The 14,035-nt window shown below is 42.5% G+C and overlaps 1 protein-coding gene across 1 annotated transcript in view; it reads left to right on the top strand.

Moving 5' to 3' along the window:
* Nucleotides 1-477: 477 nt before the first annotated feature.
* Nucleotides 478-14,035, top strand: part of COL17A1 (collagen type XVII alpha 1 chain) — a 57,556-nt gene continuing 43,998 nt past the window's right edge. The window contains exons 1-6 of the mRNA XM_009010232.5: nt 478-685; nt 6,490-6,552; nt 8,270-8,314; nt 9,598-9,702; nt 10,696-10,824; nt 13,192-13,239. Of these exons, the coding sequence (XP_009008480.1) occupies nt 6,501-6,552; nt 8,270-8,314; nt 9,598-9,702; nt 10,696-10,824; nt 13,192-13,239 (379 nt within the window). The 5' untranslated portion in view covers nt 478-685; nt 6,490-6,500. The remainder of the gene's footprint in view (nt 686-6,489; nt 6,553-8,269; nt 8,315-9,597; nt 9,703-10,695; nt 10,825-13,191; nt 13,240-14,035) is intronic.

The raw sequence follows: 14,035 nt of genomic DNA, 5'->3' as shown, positions 1-14,035 counted from the left end.
TTCACCAACTATTTTCTCCAGATGGGCTTGACCTAGCTTGAACTAGAAGAGGGAAAAGAAGACAAAGACATCTATAAGGGAAACAGATCTTGCATATAAATCCTGCCAACTTCAGTTTCTCTAGGGTTCAGGTACTTTGACCACAGGCCATCCATATGCCTAGACCACCCGTGAATCATGCACTGGGATTCCAGTCCCCATGGCACTGAGGAAGGGTATTGCCACAAAGCTGTGGCAGTTCTCCAGCTGTAGAAGGTAGGCAATAAAAGGGAATTTCCTTTATGTTGGCCCTTTGTTTCTTTTTCCCCATGGGCCTATAAATGGTTAACCTTCCTAAGCTGGAAGGAGAAGTTTTCTGCCTCCTGTAAAGTTTGATTCCTGGAGGCAGATTTTTTTTTTTTTTTAAATCCAGCAAGTGTCAGATAATTGGAAGGGTGGAGTAACACTGTAAACCACGACACACCTTTGTCAGGACTTGTTTGGAAGCAAAGAGTTGAAAGAAACAAGGTGGAGAGAAAGAGAAGAGAACATTTTTGAAAGATCACTCAGCTTTAACACACCTTGGCAGGGTCTGGATAAAAAAAAAAGTGAGCCCTGCAAATTTCTAGAAGAAAACATCAGGAGAAGAAAGAAAGAGGGAGATTTATTCAAAGTTGTTTTTAATTCCTTCAAAACCTCAAGCCAGGTAAGTAACAGGAAGACTGACCTTTCTCCCTTTCTCTGAGTCTTTGATTTAAGGTGTGTCATTTAGAAACTAAATGTTTATTGGAAAATAGAAGATGAAGTTCTGTAGTTTCTAGCATTCTGGTTGATGTGATTAATTGGTTATAAAAGACTTTAGTGTATGCATTCTGCTTAGGGTAGGTCTTTCAAAGGAAATAAGTGGGGAAAAGGAGAAGGCTGGGCTGTAGTAGCAAGATCATTATGTATTGTTTTCAGTATTGTAAAATGACTTGTGTTGCTTTATTTAGAATACGATATGGGCTTAAAATTCCTTCTCTCCCAATCTCAATTTCCTCTCTCGCTATCTTGCTCTCCTCTTCCCTCTGTCTCTCTTTCTCCACTGGACACGAGAACAACTCAGAGGTGAAGTTAAAGTCTAGGTAAGGAGCCCTTCTAGAAGCAGCCCCTGTGCTGACTGGGCCTCTCTGATTAAGCTAGACATGGTAAACATTGCCCTTTACCATGCTTAAATTAACCTCTAATCTAAAGTTTGATCTTTGAAATGATCTAATTAATCCAGGAATTTTCCAGGATCAAACTTAGAGGAAGAAAAAAGAAGAAAATTGTTTCCCGTATATATACTTTTATGGGTCAACTTGGGTTTCCCCCTGCCAAAAAAAAAAAATTCACTTTGAGATGAGAATTACCAGTTTAGATACCTAAATGGTCAAGATTAACTGGTAACTGACAAATTATCACTTTACTTTTTGAAGTGGAGGCAAAACCTCTGGCACATGCCTTCCTCTGAGAAGCAGTTAATCAGTAGTCCAATAGTGGACTTGTTATAAATGTAGCGAGATTTTTAAAAGGTATTTATTTGAAAAGCAGAATGGTTTCTTCTTACCTCCATATGTTCTCTCTTAGAGTTAAGGCATAGATCTGTCAGAGCTAACCTAAGACAGATGTCTGTCCCCACACAGATGCACTCCAGAGAATCAGAGGGGTCTTGCTTTACTCTTGAATCAGAGGGGTCCTGCTTTACTCTTAGGCCCTGCAAAACACCCACATGAATCTGATCAGAGTTTACACAGGAACAATTAAAGTGAACAGTCCTGCTTCAAACTTGCATAGAAACTTACCACCCTGGGTAACATGGCAAAACCCTGATTCTACAAAACATATAAAATTAACCAAGCATGGTGATGCACACCCATAGTCCCAGCTTCTCAGGAGGCTGAGGCAGGAGGATCACCTAAGCCCAGGAGGTAGAGGCTGTAGTGAGCTGTGACGGCACCACTGCACTCCAGCCTGGGCAACAGAGCCAGATTCTCTTTCATAAAAGAATAGGAACTTTGGGAGGCCAAGGCTGGTGGATCACCTGAGGCCACCAGTCTGGCCAACATGGTGAAACCCCGTCTCTACTAAAACTACAAAAATCATCTGGGCAGGGTAGTGTGTGCCTGTAACCCCAGCTACTTGGGAGGCTGAGGCAGGAGAATCACTCAAATCCAGGAGGTGAGGTTGCAGTGAGCCGAGATTGTGGCACTGTACTCCATCCTGGGCTACAGAGCAAGACTTTGTCTCAAAAAAAAAAAAAAAAAAAAAGAATAGGAAAAAAACTCTTTACATTGGTGAAACTGACCAGACCTAAGAACTGTCCATCTTCTCAGATTATGAAAAACAAAAAGAAGTCTGTTCATATTGTTTCATTTGCCATTATTAATGGTGGCAGGACACAACTGTAAACAAACCACCATAATCACAAAGCTGGTGCCCTATCCCACCTGCCCCCAGTCATGAAAATCCAGGATGCCAAATTTAGCAAGAAGCAAACCCATCTCCAGGGAGCTGTAGAGACAGAGCCTCCAAGACAGTCAACTCCAGGGCATTGGTTTTCCTGGCATCAAACTGCTGGGCCCTTCTGTGTTAACAGGTCAATAGCCAGTGGATAGTTTTCTAATACTTTGGCAATTTTGTTGTTACTTTGTTTTAAAATTTAAAGTGTATAGAGATTGGAGTAATAGAAGCTATAAAAATACTTGCAATTCATTAGCAGAGTACAGAAACATTTGTTCCTAAAACAGAGAGAAAAACACTTAGCTTCTTCATTGTCTTTGTTATATCAAGAATAAAGTGTTTTGTGTGTGATTAGAATAAGATAATGTGATGGTTTAAATCCAAATGTGATGGTAAGCTATTAACATGATGGTTTACTGTCACAAACAGTGGTTTGTGTGTGTGTGAGTGCATGCACGTGCATGTGTGTTGAACAGCAGCAGTGTCTGAATAATTTTAGATCAATGTGACATCATTTAAATAAAATGGAAAGGAAAAAAACGCATAAAAGTAGAAAAATGATTTAACATTGTGCCTTCTTGCCTAGGAAGGCTACATGGGATCATTTTTACATCTTCAAAAAAACATTAGCTATAAAACAATCGCAAAGCAACCCTTCAGAACTGTGGGTGGAAATTAGTATAATTTTGGAATTGAAAGCTTGAATGATCTGCTCGTCCTTAGTTCTAGTGAAGTGGCCCAAATGTCTGAGAAGTTAAAAATCACATTATTTTACAGTGCTTCCATTAAGTAGGACTTTTGGAAGATAAACGCACTGGTGAATCCGCTGGGGTAGGCAGGCTCAGGCACATACCTGGGCAGGAAATGTTCTTTTTCCTAATGCTACACTTTAAAAAACTATCAGCACTTATAATGTGTAAAAAAGGAAGTCCTGGGACTATACTGTAGGTCTTTATGGGAAGATCCTAGTCCAGGGTTATACCCCAAGCCATCGTTCTCCACTAAATATAACTCACTTACAGAAAGTTTCCTCTTATCTTTGGTTTAAAAGAATCAGTCTCCCAACACCTCCCTGACACCTCAGATTGGCAGTGGGACACACAGACATTGGGGTGGCTTCAGATTGAGAGAGAGGCATCTACCTGTGCCTGCTTAGAGCAGGTTCTATACACAGGGTACCTTCCAATGAGGAGCTCCCAGGCTCTGAAGGAGGGCATCTGATTTCTAAGGAGGTCAGCACTTCACCCTTTGGAAGTTGGGAAACCCTTGGCTTTTTACTGCAGAATCAAGGCTTTTTCACTGGGATTCAGGGAAAAGATGGAGGGCCCAGAAATGCCTGCTCTTTTTCTGGATAAAGAAAGAACAAACAAAACTTTCCAGTTTGCTGCCTAGAGACTGTACTCTTTTTTGTTGTTGTTGTTTGTTTGTTGTTGTTTTGTTTGTTTGTTCGTTTGTGAGACAGAGTCTCCCTCTGTAGCCCAGGCTGGAGTGCAGTGGTACAATCTCGGCTTACTACAACCTCCACCTCCTGGGTTCAAGTGATTCTTCAGCCTCAGCCTCCTGAGTAGCTGGGACTACAGGCGCATGCCACCATGCCCAGCTAATTTTTCTATTTTTAATAGAGACGGGGTTTCCCCATATTGGCCAGGCTGGTCTTGAACTCCTGATTATCCACCCTCCTCAGCCTCCCAAAGTGCTGGGATTACAGGCATGAGCCACCGCGCCTGGTGACCATACTCTTAGCAAACAGAGTCATGATCCGTCTGCCTAAGTGGCTGCAAGTGGAACCCATCCAGCCAATCCCAAATGTATAGCTGCCAGCAGCAACTTTCACTGAAAGATCAAAATAAGCAATAACTTGTGGGAAGTAAAAGATTCCATGGATTGTTATAAACAGTTCATTTCAGGATGATATTTCATATCTATTCAGGTACCGTCTAGAAAGCTATGAAAGTCACCTCCCTACTGACTGCTAGGGTTATTTAAAGGTTTTATCTCCCCAAATGCCTTCCAGTCCATAGCCAAATTTCTATTTTTTTAAAAGAAAGTCAGGGAAGGGTTTCAGAGCTATTAAAGGTAATTAATGCAAAGAAGGTGTCCAGTTGCACGTAGGTTTGCATGACATAAGTCATACAGGTGATAGCTGGAATGCAGAGAGAGTCACTGGCCAGATTTGTCCTTGTAACAAGGCTAGACTCCTTTGTTAAGCTGTGTATGGAGCCCCTCCTCTGGGCTCCAGGAAACATATCTATAAAGACATTCTGTGGCTTCTCAGATCCAGCTAGGATTTTTTCATGATGCCTCATTCCTTGCCTCAAGCTGTGTTTGAGAAACACCAATGAGCAAGAAGTTGGCACATTTACCAGGTCCTGAAGCTAACTGTATGGATCTTCGTTATTCCACCAAGTAGTTGATCATCATTTGGTCTCGTTTTTCATCAGGGAAGTCACTCAGAGCTACATTATGACTTTCATGGTCCCTAGACACTTTCACCATTTTGGGCCCCTTCCTCCATCAAAAAAACTTTAAAATTCTGTTTTACAACTGCATTGGTTTAAAGGACTTAATCCAGATTAGAGTCTGTTCATTTTTCTTTCTGATTTTAAAAGAAATTAAAACATTTGTGGGCTCCAAAATTGCTCTGGGCCTAGGCACTGTGCCCACTTCGCCTACTGGGTACGTCAAGCCTGCAGGCACTAGGCAGAGACTGGAAGGAGAGCTCTTCAAGCAAGGGGTACCTGGCAGAAATAGTGTGCCTCAGCATTCTAGAACCCAGTTTGAACTACAATCAAAAGATAAAGTAGGAGGAAGAGAAAGAGGAGGAGAGAGAACCACAGGGAAAGTCAGATTTCAGGTTCTTTCAGAACCTGGGGCCAGGCAGCGCAGCAAGAAGAGCCCAGTTGGGACAGGACCCTTGCTATGCATTCCTGTGTGTTTAAGACTTGAGCCTTCATCCCCATCACACTTTAGCAACAGCCCTGCCTCATACCATCCTTGCTTAGGGACACAGTGGACAAGATCGCACTGATTTTCTTTTTCAGAAGCAGAGTAAGAGTGAAAGGAGAACATAGATAATACACACAAATATGTATTTTCCTACATGTGTTATAGATTCTGCAGGCTTTCTTCAACTGTTTTTCATTCTTATGTCTGCAGATAAGCATGTGAGAGCCGATTATAGTGAATGTTTCATACTTTGAAAAGAGTAAAGTTCCATACAAGTATGATAAATATAATTATTTTATCCTGATTTAAATCTATCAAGTGCCATTCTTACCTCCAGACTCTTAATGAAGCATGAATGTCTTATATAGAACATTGAACCTTATGGGAGACATTAAAATGAATTAGATGATAGCACAAAGTGCCTTGATAGACCCCCTTCAGCTATTTATTACCATGGCAAAGAATGGAGGTTTTATAGTCAAACAAAAGTCAGGACACCCCATCTTGATGCTCAGCAGGGGGCAGGCTGATCAACTAGATGCTGAAAAATAAGATCTGAGCACAAAGAAATAGAATCCAAAGTGGAACCATTAAATTACTCTCTATTATACCTGTGATAAGAAATGGGAATGACCCTTGTAAAAAATATGCACATGAAAGAATTATGCTTTAAATTTTTAAAATCATGTTTTTGGTTATCAGCTTGAAGAGTAGGGACCTATACTTACTAAAAACAATGGCAGCTGGGCACAGTGGCTCATGCCTGTAATCCCAACACTTGGAGAGGCTGAGGCAGGCAGATCATCTGATGTTGGGAGTTCGAGACCAGCCTGGTCAACATAGCAAAACCTCATCTCTACTAAAAATACAAACTTAGCCTGGTGTGGCGGCACATACCTGTAATCCCAGCTACTCAGGAGGCTGAGGCAGGAGAATCACTTGAACCTAGGAAGCGGAGGTTGTGGTGAGCTGCACTTCAGCCTGGGCAACAAGAGCGAAACTCCATTTAAAAAAAAAAGAAAGAAAGAAAGAAAAGAAAACAATGGTAAGTATGGCTATCATGGTTTCTGACTTTTCTTACAGGTGGCTATGGTATGGATGTAACCAAGAAAAACAAACGAGACGGTACTGAAGTTACCGAAAGAAGTAAGAGCATTGGAATTTTTTACATGCTTTATTATAAAAGTAATAAAAATTTGGAAACAGGATAAGTAATTCATTAATAATTCTACCACAATCACTATATCATGTTTAAGTGTGTTCCTAAATGGACTTTAATCCTTCTGATAAATATATCTGGTTAATTTTTATTTCAAAAGATGTCCTGCTTTTTCTTCAATGATGAAGGTTGTCATTTCCTTGTAGTTTTCATAACCTTCATTTTTAATAATTCATGGCATTCTACTAAATAAATTTACCATACTTTACTTAAGCATTTCCAATTTTAGGGGTATAGGGCAACAGAAATCTAAATAACATCCTAGTTATTGCAGAGACAAAGTTGAAATAAAACTAATATTATAGTTGACATCTACACTGAAAATTGAAAACAGATACATTTATTTTGTGAAACTGCCCAACAAAAAATTAAGAGACATTTAAACTGTCCCCCTAGCAACTCTAAGCTAGGAAACTTTTCCACTTATTCTGTGACTTTCATATATCTCCAATAAAAAAAAATTCTGGCTCCATAGACATGAAACTTTTGGTTAGGAAATAATTTATTTTTATGTGTCAAAGAATCCCAAAGTTCTATACAATGAGAGGTTTAATGAAAACTCAAGGACTATTCAAATCAAGCTGCAACTGTACTCTGAAAAACCATTTCCTTTTATGTGCTGTTTCTGACATGTCCATAACCACATGTTCTTGCTAGGACAACCAAACTAATTAGCAAAATGCAGTATGAAGAACAGTATGAATGAGAGTCATATGGGATGGAGAAGGTGTCAGCAGCACAGCTGAAAGGCGCACAAAATGATCCTGCACCATCTTCCTTTACTCTTTTCTCCTTTCACCACCTACCCCACCTGTATGTGCCCATGCCTGCCACACACACACACATACATGCACACACACATACACACATGCATGTAAGCATGCACACTGGAAACCTGCTTTTAAAGGACAGAGACACAGATAGGTAAGTGCTCCTGTATACCCACCAGAGACAGAGGTAGTGGTGAGGGCCAAAATCAGAGGCTGAGTGATGGATTCACCATCACTCAGATCAACAAGAACTAAATTTCAGAGGCCAAGGGACTGGTTCTTCAAGTCTATCTGTGATGTGCCTGGATCCCTGATTTTGCAAAACCCCAAATGTGACTTACCAGGCCCCCTTCCTTCCCACAATTCCCCACATTCAGAGGTTGCCCTAAAGACATTAGAACAAATCATCATGTTCTTGAACCCCTCCAAATTCAGGAAGAAGTACACAGTGAAGTCAGTCAGGGTGTTGGTCTCAGCTGGACTGAGAGACCATGGGGAAGGAGCAATGCAGAGAAACAGAGCAACTTGAGACAAGAGGGCCTGGTCTTCCTTCAACCTCAGATCAGGCCTGGACTGGATCTAATTGTCCAAGGAGAGACATCAACACCAAAACAACTCATGTTTCAAATCAGTGGGTAACTTGTTTTGGCTCCAAAGAGATATAAACTTATTTTCCAAGCACATTAAACCCGTTGTTGTTGCTCATATCTTTTTGCACAGTGAATCAGATCGCAAACTTTAAAGCACAAGCATAGAAAAATCAATGTTGAACCTAATTTAATCTGCTTATCCAATGACAGAGCTTAGACCTTGCCAAGATCAAGAGGTGTCAGTGCATTACATACGGTCTTATCTTTTCTTTGTCTTTTTCTAGTTGTCACTGAAACAGTAACCACAAGACTTACATCCTTACCACCAAGTAAGTAACTACCTCAATAGCTTACTTCTCAGGAAGTCACATTTGAAGGACCCCACACCTGTAACCTTTTCCATGAGAGCTCCAAATTTTTTGAAATCTTTTTTAACAGCTATATTGACATGAATTTCTATATAACAGAACTCACCAGTTCATAGTATATACTTCAGCAATTGTTAGTGTATTTACCAAGTTGTGCAGCCATGATTACAATCTAATTTTAGAAGATTTCCATGGCTCCTCAAAGTGACCATTAGCAGTTATTCCTCATTTTCCTTCCTCACTCCCCAGCCCCTGGAAACCACAAATCTACTGTCTCTGTAGATTTGCCTATTCCAGATGCTGAAATATTGGAAATCTTATCTAACCTGAGCAGGGACTGGGGGCCACTGGTCAAGCTTCTGGTTAAGGCCACTTTTTTCTAGGAGCTCCTATCATTCTTATAATATTGATCTGAGCCCAAAAGCTACCCCCTCCCCCCACCTTCAGGGAGCCTAGTTCCCTAGGGATGGGGAGAACCCACCCATCAGCAGGTGAAGTCAGAGCAGTGATGGGCTGCCAGGTGGAAGGCCAGCAACGCAGAGCTGCCACTCACCCCTCCAGCACTTCTAGTGGCTGCCATGCCTGGGCACTGACCAGGCACTCGTAAAAAGCAAGCCCAATGAGGTCCTGGACTCAAGGAGCTTTCATTGCTCAGCCTTTTCTAGTATTTAAAATTTCCTAGCCGGGCGTGGTGGCTCATGCCTGTAATCCCAGCACTTTGGGAGGCCGAGGCGGGTGGATCACAAGGTCAAGAGATTGAGACCATCCTGGTCAACATGGTGAAACCCCGTCTCTACTAAAAATACAAAAAATTAGCTGGGCATGGTGGCACGTGCCTGTAATCCCAGCTACTCAGGAGGCTGAGGCAGGAGAATTGCCTGAACCCAGGAGGTGGAGGTTGCGGTGAGCCGAGATCACGCCATGCACTCCAGCCTGGGTAATAAGAGAGAAACTCCATCTCAAAAAAAAAAAAAAAAATTTCCTAATATGCAACTTGCTATATTCCACCCAGGGGACTTTTCTTTTAAATCAGGTGGAATAGTCACTCTAGATATTTGTATCAAAAAACAACAACAACAAAATTGGAGCATGGCAGCTTGTATCTTATAATGTAGGTGGGAAAGGGACCCCAAACTAAGAAGGTCCTGGTGAAAAATCAAGGAAGACTTCCACAGGGTGAGGGACAAGGGGACCCTCTGGCCTGACTTCACCCTGAAATTGTCACCTGCTTTTGTTCCTGGCAGAAGGCGGGACCAGCAATGGCTATGCTAAAACAGGTTCTCTTGGCGGAGGGAGCCGGCTGGAGAAACAAAGCCTGACTCATGGCAGCAGTGGCTACATAAACTCAAGTGAGTGCCTACTGGTGCCAGTGGTCAGGGACTAATGAGGATAAAGAGACACCAAGAATGTCCTGCAGCGGACACAGGGCAGTCACAATTTTGAATCAGTGCACAAGAGGGACAATTACAATCACCTGTCATCCATTCCAAATGCCCCAAAGAGTTACCTAAATAACACACAGTCATTGGGCAGCAGGGGTGGAGAATGGGGGTGCAAATTCTAAATCATCAGCATTTGAAGCCTACTTAAAATCAGATCCATTTTCATTAAGTCCACAATATAAATTACTATTAATTAAGAAGACTTCATTGGTAGGTTGCTATTTCCCCTTTAAATCACTCTCTTTAAGCCATCTTTTTAGAGAAGGATGTGCATGCCTGAAGGTTTACAATATGATTTAACAACAACAACAAAAGAAACTTAATGATTGGGTTACTGTGCTAAGGGACACTGGTGACATGTTATCCCACACCCTGCAAGGTTCCATTGGGCAAGCATCCAACACAGGCCCATTGTCCCCAGTGAGGCACTCTTTCAAACTAAAACAAAAGAAAGCAAACAAGGCAAAACCAAAGAAAAGCAAGAAGCACCCAGATAGCTCCTGAAACCATTCAAAATACTTAGAAGTGAAACTAAAAAGGAAGCCCCAAGACATAAGAACAGCCAGGCTGACCAAAAGAAACACTTGCCCCTCCCTGTTGAGTCACACTTCCATGCTGGATTATATTCTAGTCCATCCAAGCAGTGTCTACAGGAAAAATCCTGCCAAATTCTTTCCATTTCTATGCATGATAACCATGCATAGGAAGGACATTCCCGGCCAATAGTTCCACCCTTCTGTTTCTGAACAGCTGGGGGAATGCTGAGGCAGCCCCTTTCAATTGTGCCCTCCCAAAGGCCCTCCCTGAGAGTACTTGGTTAATATAGCTGGGTCAGAGTAGCCATTTGGTTCATCTTTCTGCCGAAGCACTATAAGAACTTATGCTTTTCCCCTCTTGCAGGTGGAAGCACACGAGGCCTTGGCTCCACCTCTAGTTACAGGAGGGCTCACTCACCTGCCTCCACTCTGCCGAACTCCCCAGGCTCGACCTTTGAAAGGAAAACTCACGTTACCCGCCATGCATACGAAGGTATCAGTTCCACTAACCGTACAAGAGGACTATTCTCTTCCACAAGCAACTTCACTCATTCTTTGAAGATTTACATACTGGCCACCTGTTCTGCCCCTCACCCTTCTTTCTATCCCTTCATTTTTTTTCTGGGGTCTGGTGTGGTGGCTCAGCACTTTGGGAGGCTGAGGCAGGCAGATCATGAGGACAGGAGAACAGGAGATCAAAGCCATTCTGGCTAACACAGTGAAACCCCGTCTCTACTAAAAATACAAAAAATTAGCCGGGCATGGTGGTATACACCTGTAGTCCCAGCTACTTGGGAGGCTGAGGCAGGAGAATCGCTTGAACCCAGGAGGTGGAGGTTGTAGTGAGCCAAGATCATGTCACCACACTCCAGCCTGGGTGACAGAGCGAGACTCCATCTCAAAAAAAAAGTACACTTAAACTCATTTCTTTTATGGACTTCCATTACTTGAAGAATTCTTTTATTACTTCCATTACTTCATTCATTCACTGCCTCATTTATTCACCCATTTAGTTACTTTTCCAACTAGTGTTTTATCTAATGCCTGTTATGCGTTTAACACTGTGTAGAATGCCTTGATGAATACTTAAATGAATCAGACATAGATCTTGCCTTCAGGATCTGTAGTCCAATAGACATATTAAGATGACAGATAAAATACAACTGTGCAAAGTAGACGGGGATTATCATTTTCAGCTGAGGAAATCAGGGAACACTCTATGGAGGAGGTAACATGTGAGCTGGGCCCTCATGATGAGTAAGAGTTTGATACCCAGAGATGGAGGGATGGGGCTGTCCAGGGTGTGGAAACAGCAGCATAAGCAAAGACAGCCAGGAAAGCCCAGGGCTTAAGTGGGAAATTCAGTGGTACTTAATATGCAAAAGGTTTGAGGGACTCAGATTCAGTGCTAGGATAAGATGTTTAGACTTATTCCATATGCAATGGGAAGCCACAGAGATTTTTCAGCAAAACAATCATATTTGAGGTCCAGGACTAGAACTCTGGAAGCCATGTGTTGGAAAAATTGGTGAGAAAGAGACTGAACACAGTGACAAGTTAAAAGGAAATCCTCATCCTCATACAGTCATCCAGAGAAGGGACATTTTGACTGGGACCAGGTTTGTAACAATGGTGCTAAGGAGCTAAAGGTGAAAGGTATCTCCGAGGTGGAATTGACAGGTTTGGCAATTGATTAAAGGTAAGGAAAAGGCTTTACACACAGGTGGGTTCTTGGTGGTGCCAACAACTGAAACAGGGAATCTAGATGGAGGACTCCACTTGATGAATCCAGCAACTTCATCCTGAAGTACAGCCACTTGCCCAGCTCACTGGTGAGGGTAGCAAGCAGGCTGTGGGTAATGCTGGACTTGAGTTTAGGGAAGAAGTCAGGGCCCAGACATCCAGGTGGAAGCCATTCACAAAGCAATGTTAGAGGAAATCAGAAGAGTAAGGGAATTTGCCAAGGAAGGGAGTATAAAAATTGAAGGAAGCAAATAAAGGTAAAGTGGAAGGAAAAAGGTGAAAGAAGAGCCAGATAACAGAGAGAGAAGGAAAAGTCTTTTAGGGACATGGGGAGACCATAAACATGCAGCAACGCTGAAGTCAACACAAGAGAGTGCTCAGGGTCAAGGAGTCGTAGACACCTGGGTTTCATTACTAAGGTTCCTGACATACCTGGTGATCTGCAGAAGCAGTTTTAGTGGGAAAACAACAAGCCAGACAACCTAGGAGTTTAATGGTAAGAAGAGGTGGGTGGTGGTGCTGGAGAAGCAGGAGTAAGGCACAGACACTCTAGTGAATGATTACAGCCAGCCGGCACCCCACACCCACAGCAGACTCCCTCCTGCGGCTGCAGGACCAGAGCTGCTGGGCCACTGGGAAGCTCCTAATCCAGGTGAGGTAGATTGAATCATCACAGTGCTTTCTGATGTCAGGCCTGAGCAGGGATTTGTACCTTCATTTTAACTGGGTCCACATTTGGGACAAGCCTCACAGGGTCAGAGAGGTCGCTGGTGCTGAGGGCAGGTCACTTGCTCTAGCACAGGCACAAGGCAAGCCCAGTGGAAGAATTGAACAAAAATGAAAGAAATGAAAACCTCCTGCTCTCCTTTGTTTATCCCTGTCTCATCTGAAGTAGGTCCTTGACCAGAGTGAAGAGTTGTGACCAGGGCCATGATGTGTTGTCTTTGCATCATGAGCCTGGCTCCTTTGAAATGCATGCTGAAGAGCACACCTCATCCCCTCCTGAAACACCGAGGGCTGTGGAGGTCCAGAAAGAAGTAATAGGCACTACCTCCCCTTTTGGAAGCTTTATGGGCCTAAGAAGCCATTTGTTCTAAGTGTTTTATCCCCTCTCTAGGGAGCTCCAGTGGCAACTCTTCTCCGGAGTATCCTCGGAAGGAGTTTGGTATGTCCTCTCCTTATTTTCTAAAGAAATGGTCAAACGAGGCACTAGGAAAATGCCTGGGGGAGATCAAATGGCAGGAGTAGGGGACATCAGGAGCTAAATGGATTCTTCTAAAGGAGTTTGACCTCTGCTGATCTATTTTTCCCTTGCTCTTTATCCTGAAGCATATTAAGGGGACTGTCAGCCACATTAACTTGCTGTCATAAGCCTTTGCTCGTGGCACTATAGAAATGGTAAGCTGGCTCAGGCTTGGATGGATAATCCCCTAAAGCCAAACAATAATTGTAGGGATTCTTCTTTCCATGAGATGCACATGAAACCAACAAGGCAGACCAGCAAGTAAAACACACAAATGCCAGGCATCCCAGCACCTTCACTATTGCTTGCTTTCAAGGGCACTGTATAGGCTTCATGAACCCCCAGGCTGTGTCTTCATTTGGCTTTAAGTTTTGGATCCATGTTCTTGGAATCTCACTATGCATATAAATTGATACTATGATCATGGATTATACAGTGATTATAACTTTATGTATTTGCTTACAATGGGGAAACCATGACACTCAAATAAATAATCAAAGGGAAGACTTGGGAGCTTTTTGATACATTTGATCAGTGTAGTCAGCCAGTCCAAAAGGATCATGCTCCCCAACAGATTACCTTAGCTAACTGAACACTCTAAATGTTAGCTCACTTAACATTTGTTTAGCTTTAACATCATAAATATACTACGGCATTGAAAAACATTCTCTGCTGTTGCTAAGTGGTCATCATTTATTAAGCAACTGCTATACAGAAA

Source organism: Callithrix jacchus, chromosome 12 (assembly GCF_049354715.1).
Source record: "Callithrix jacchus isolate 240 chromosome 12, calJac240_pri, whole genome shotgun sequence".
NCBI lineage: Eukaryota > Metazoa > Chordata > Mammalia > Primates > Cebidae > Callithrix > Callithrix jacchus.
The sequence above is the reverse complement of the archived record's forward strand: the minus strand, read 5'-3'. Positions and strand labels throughout refer to the sequence as shown.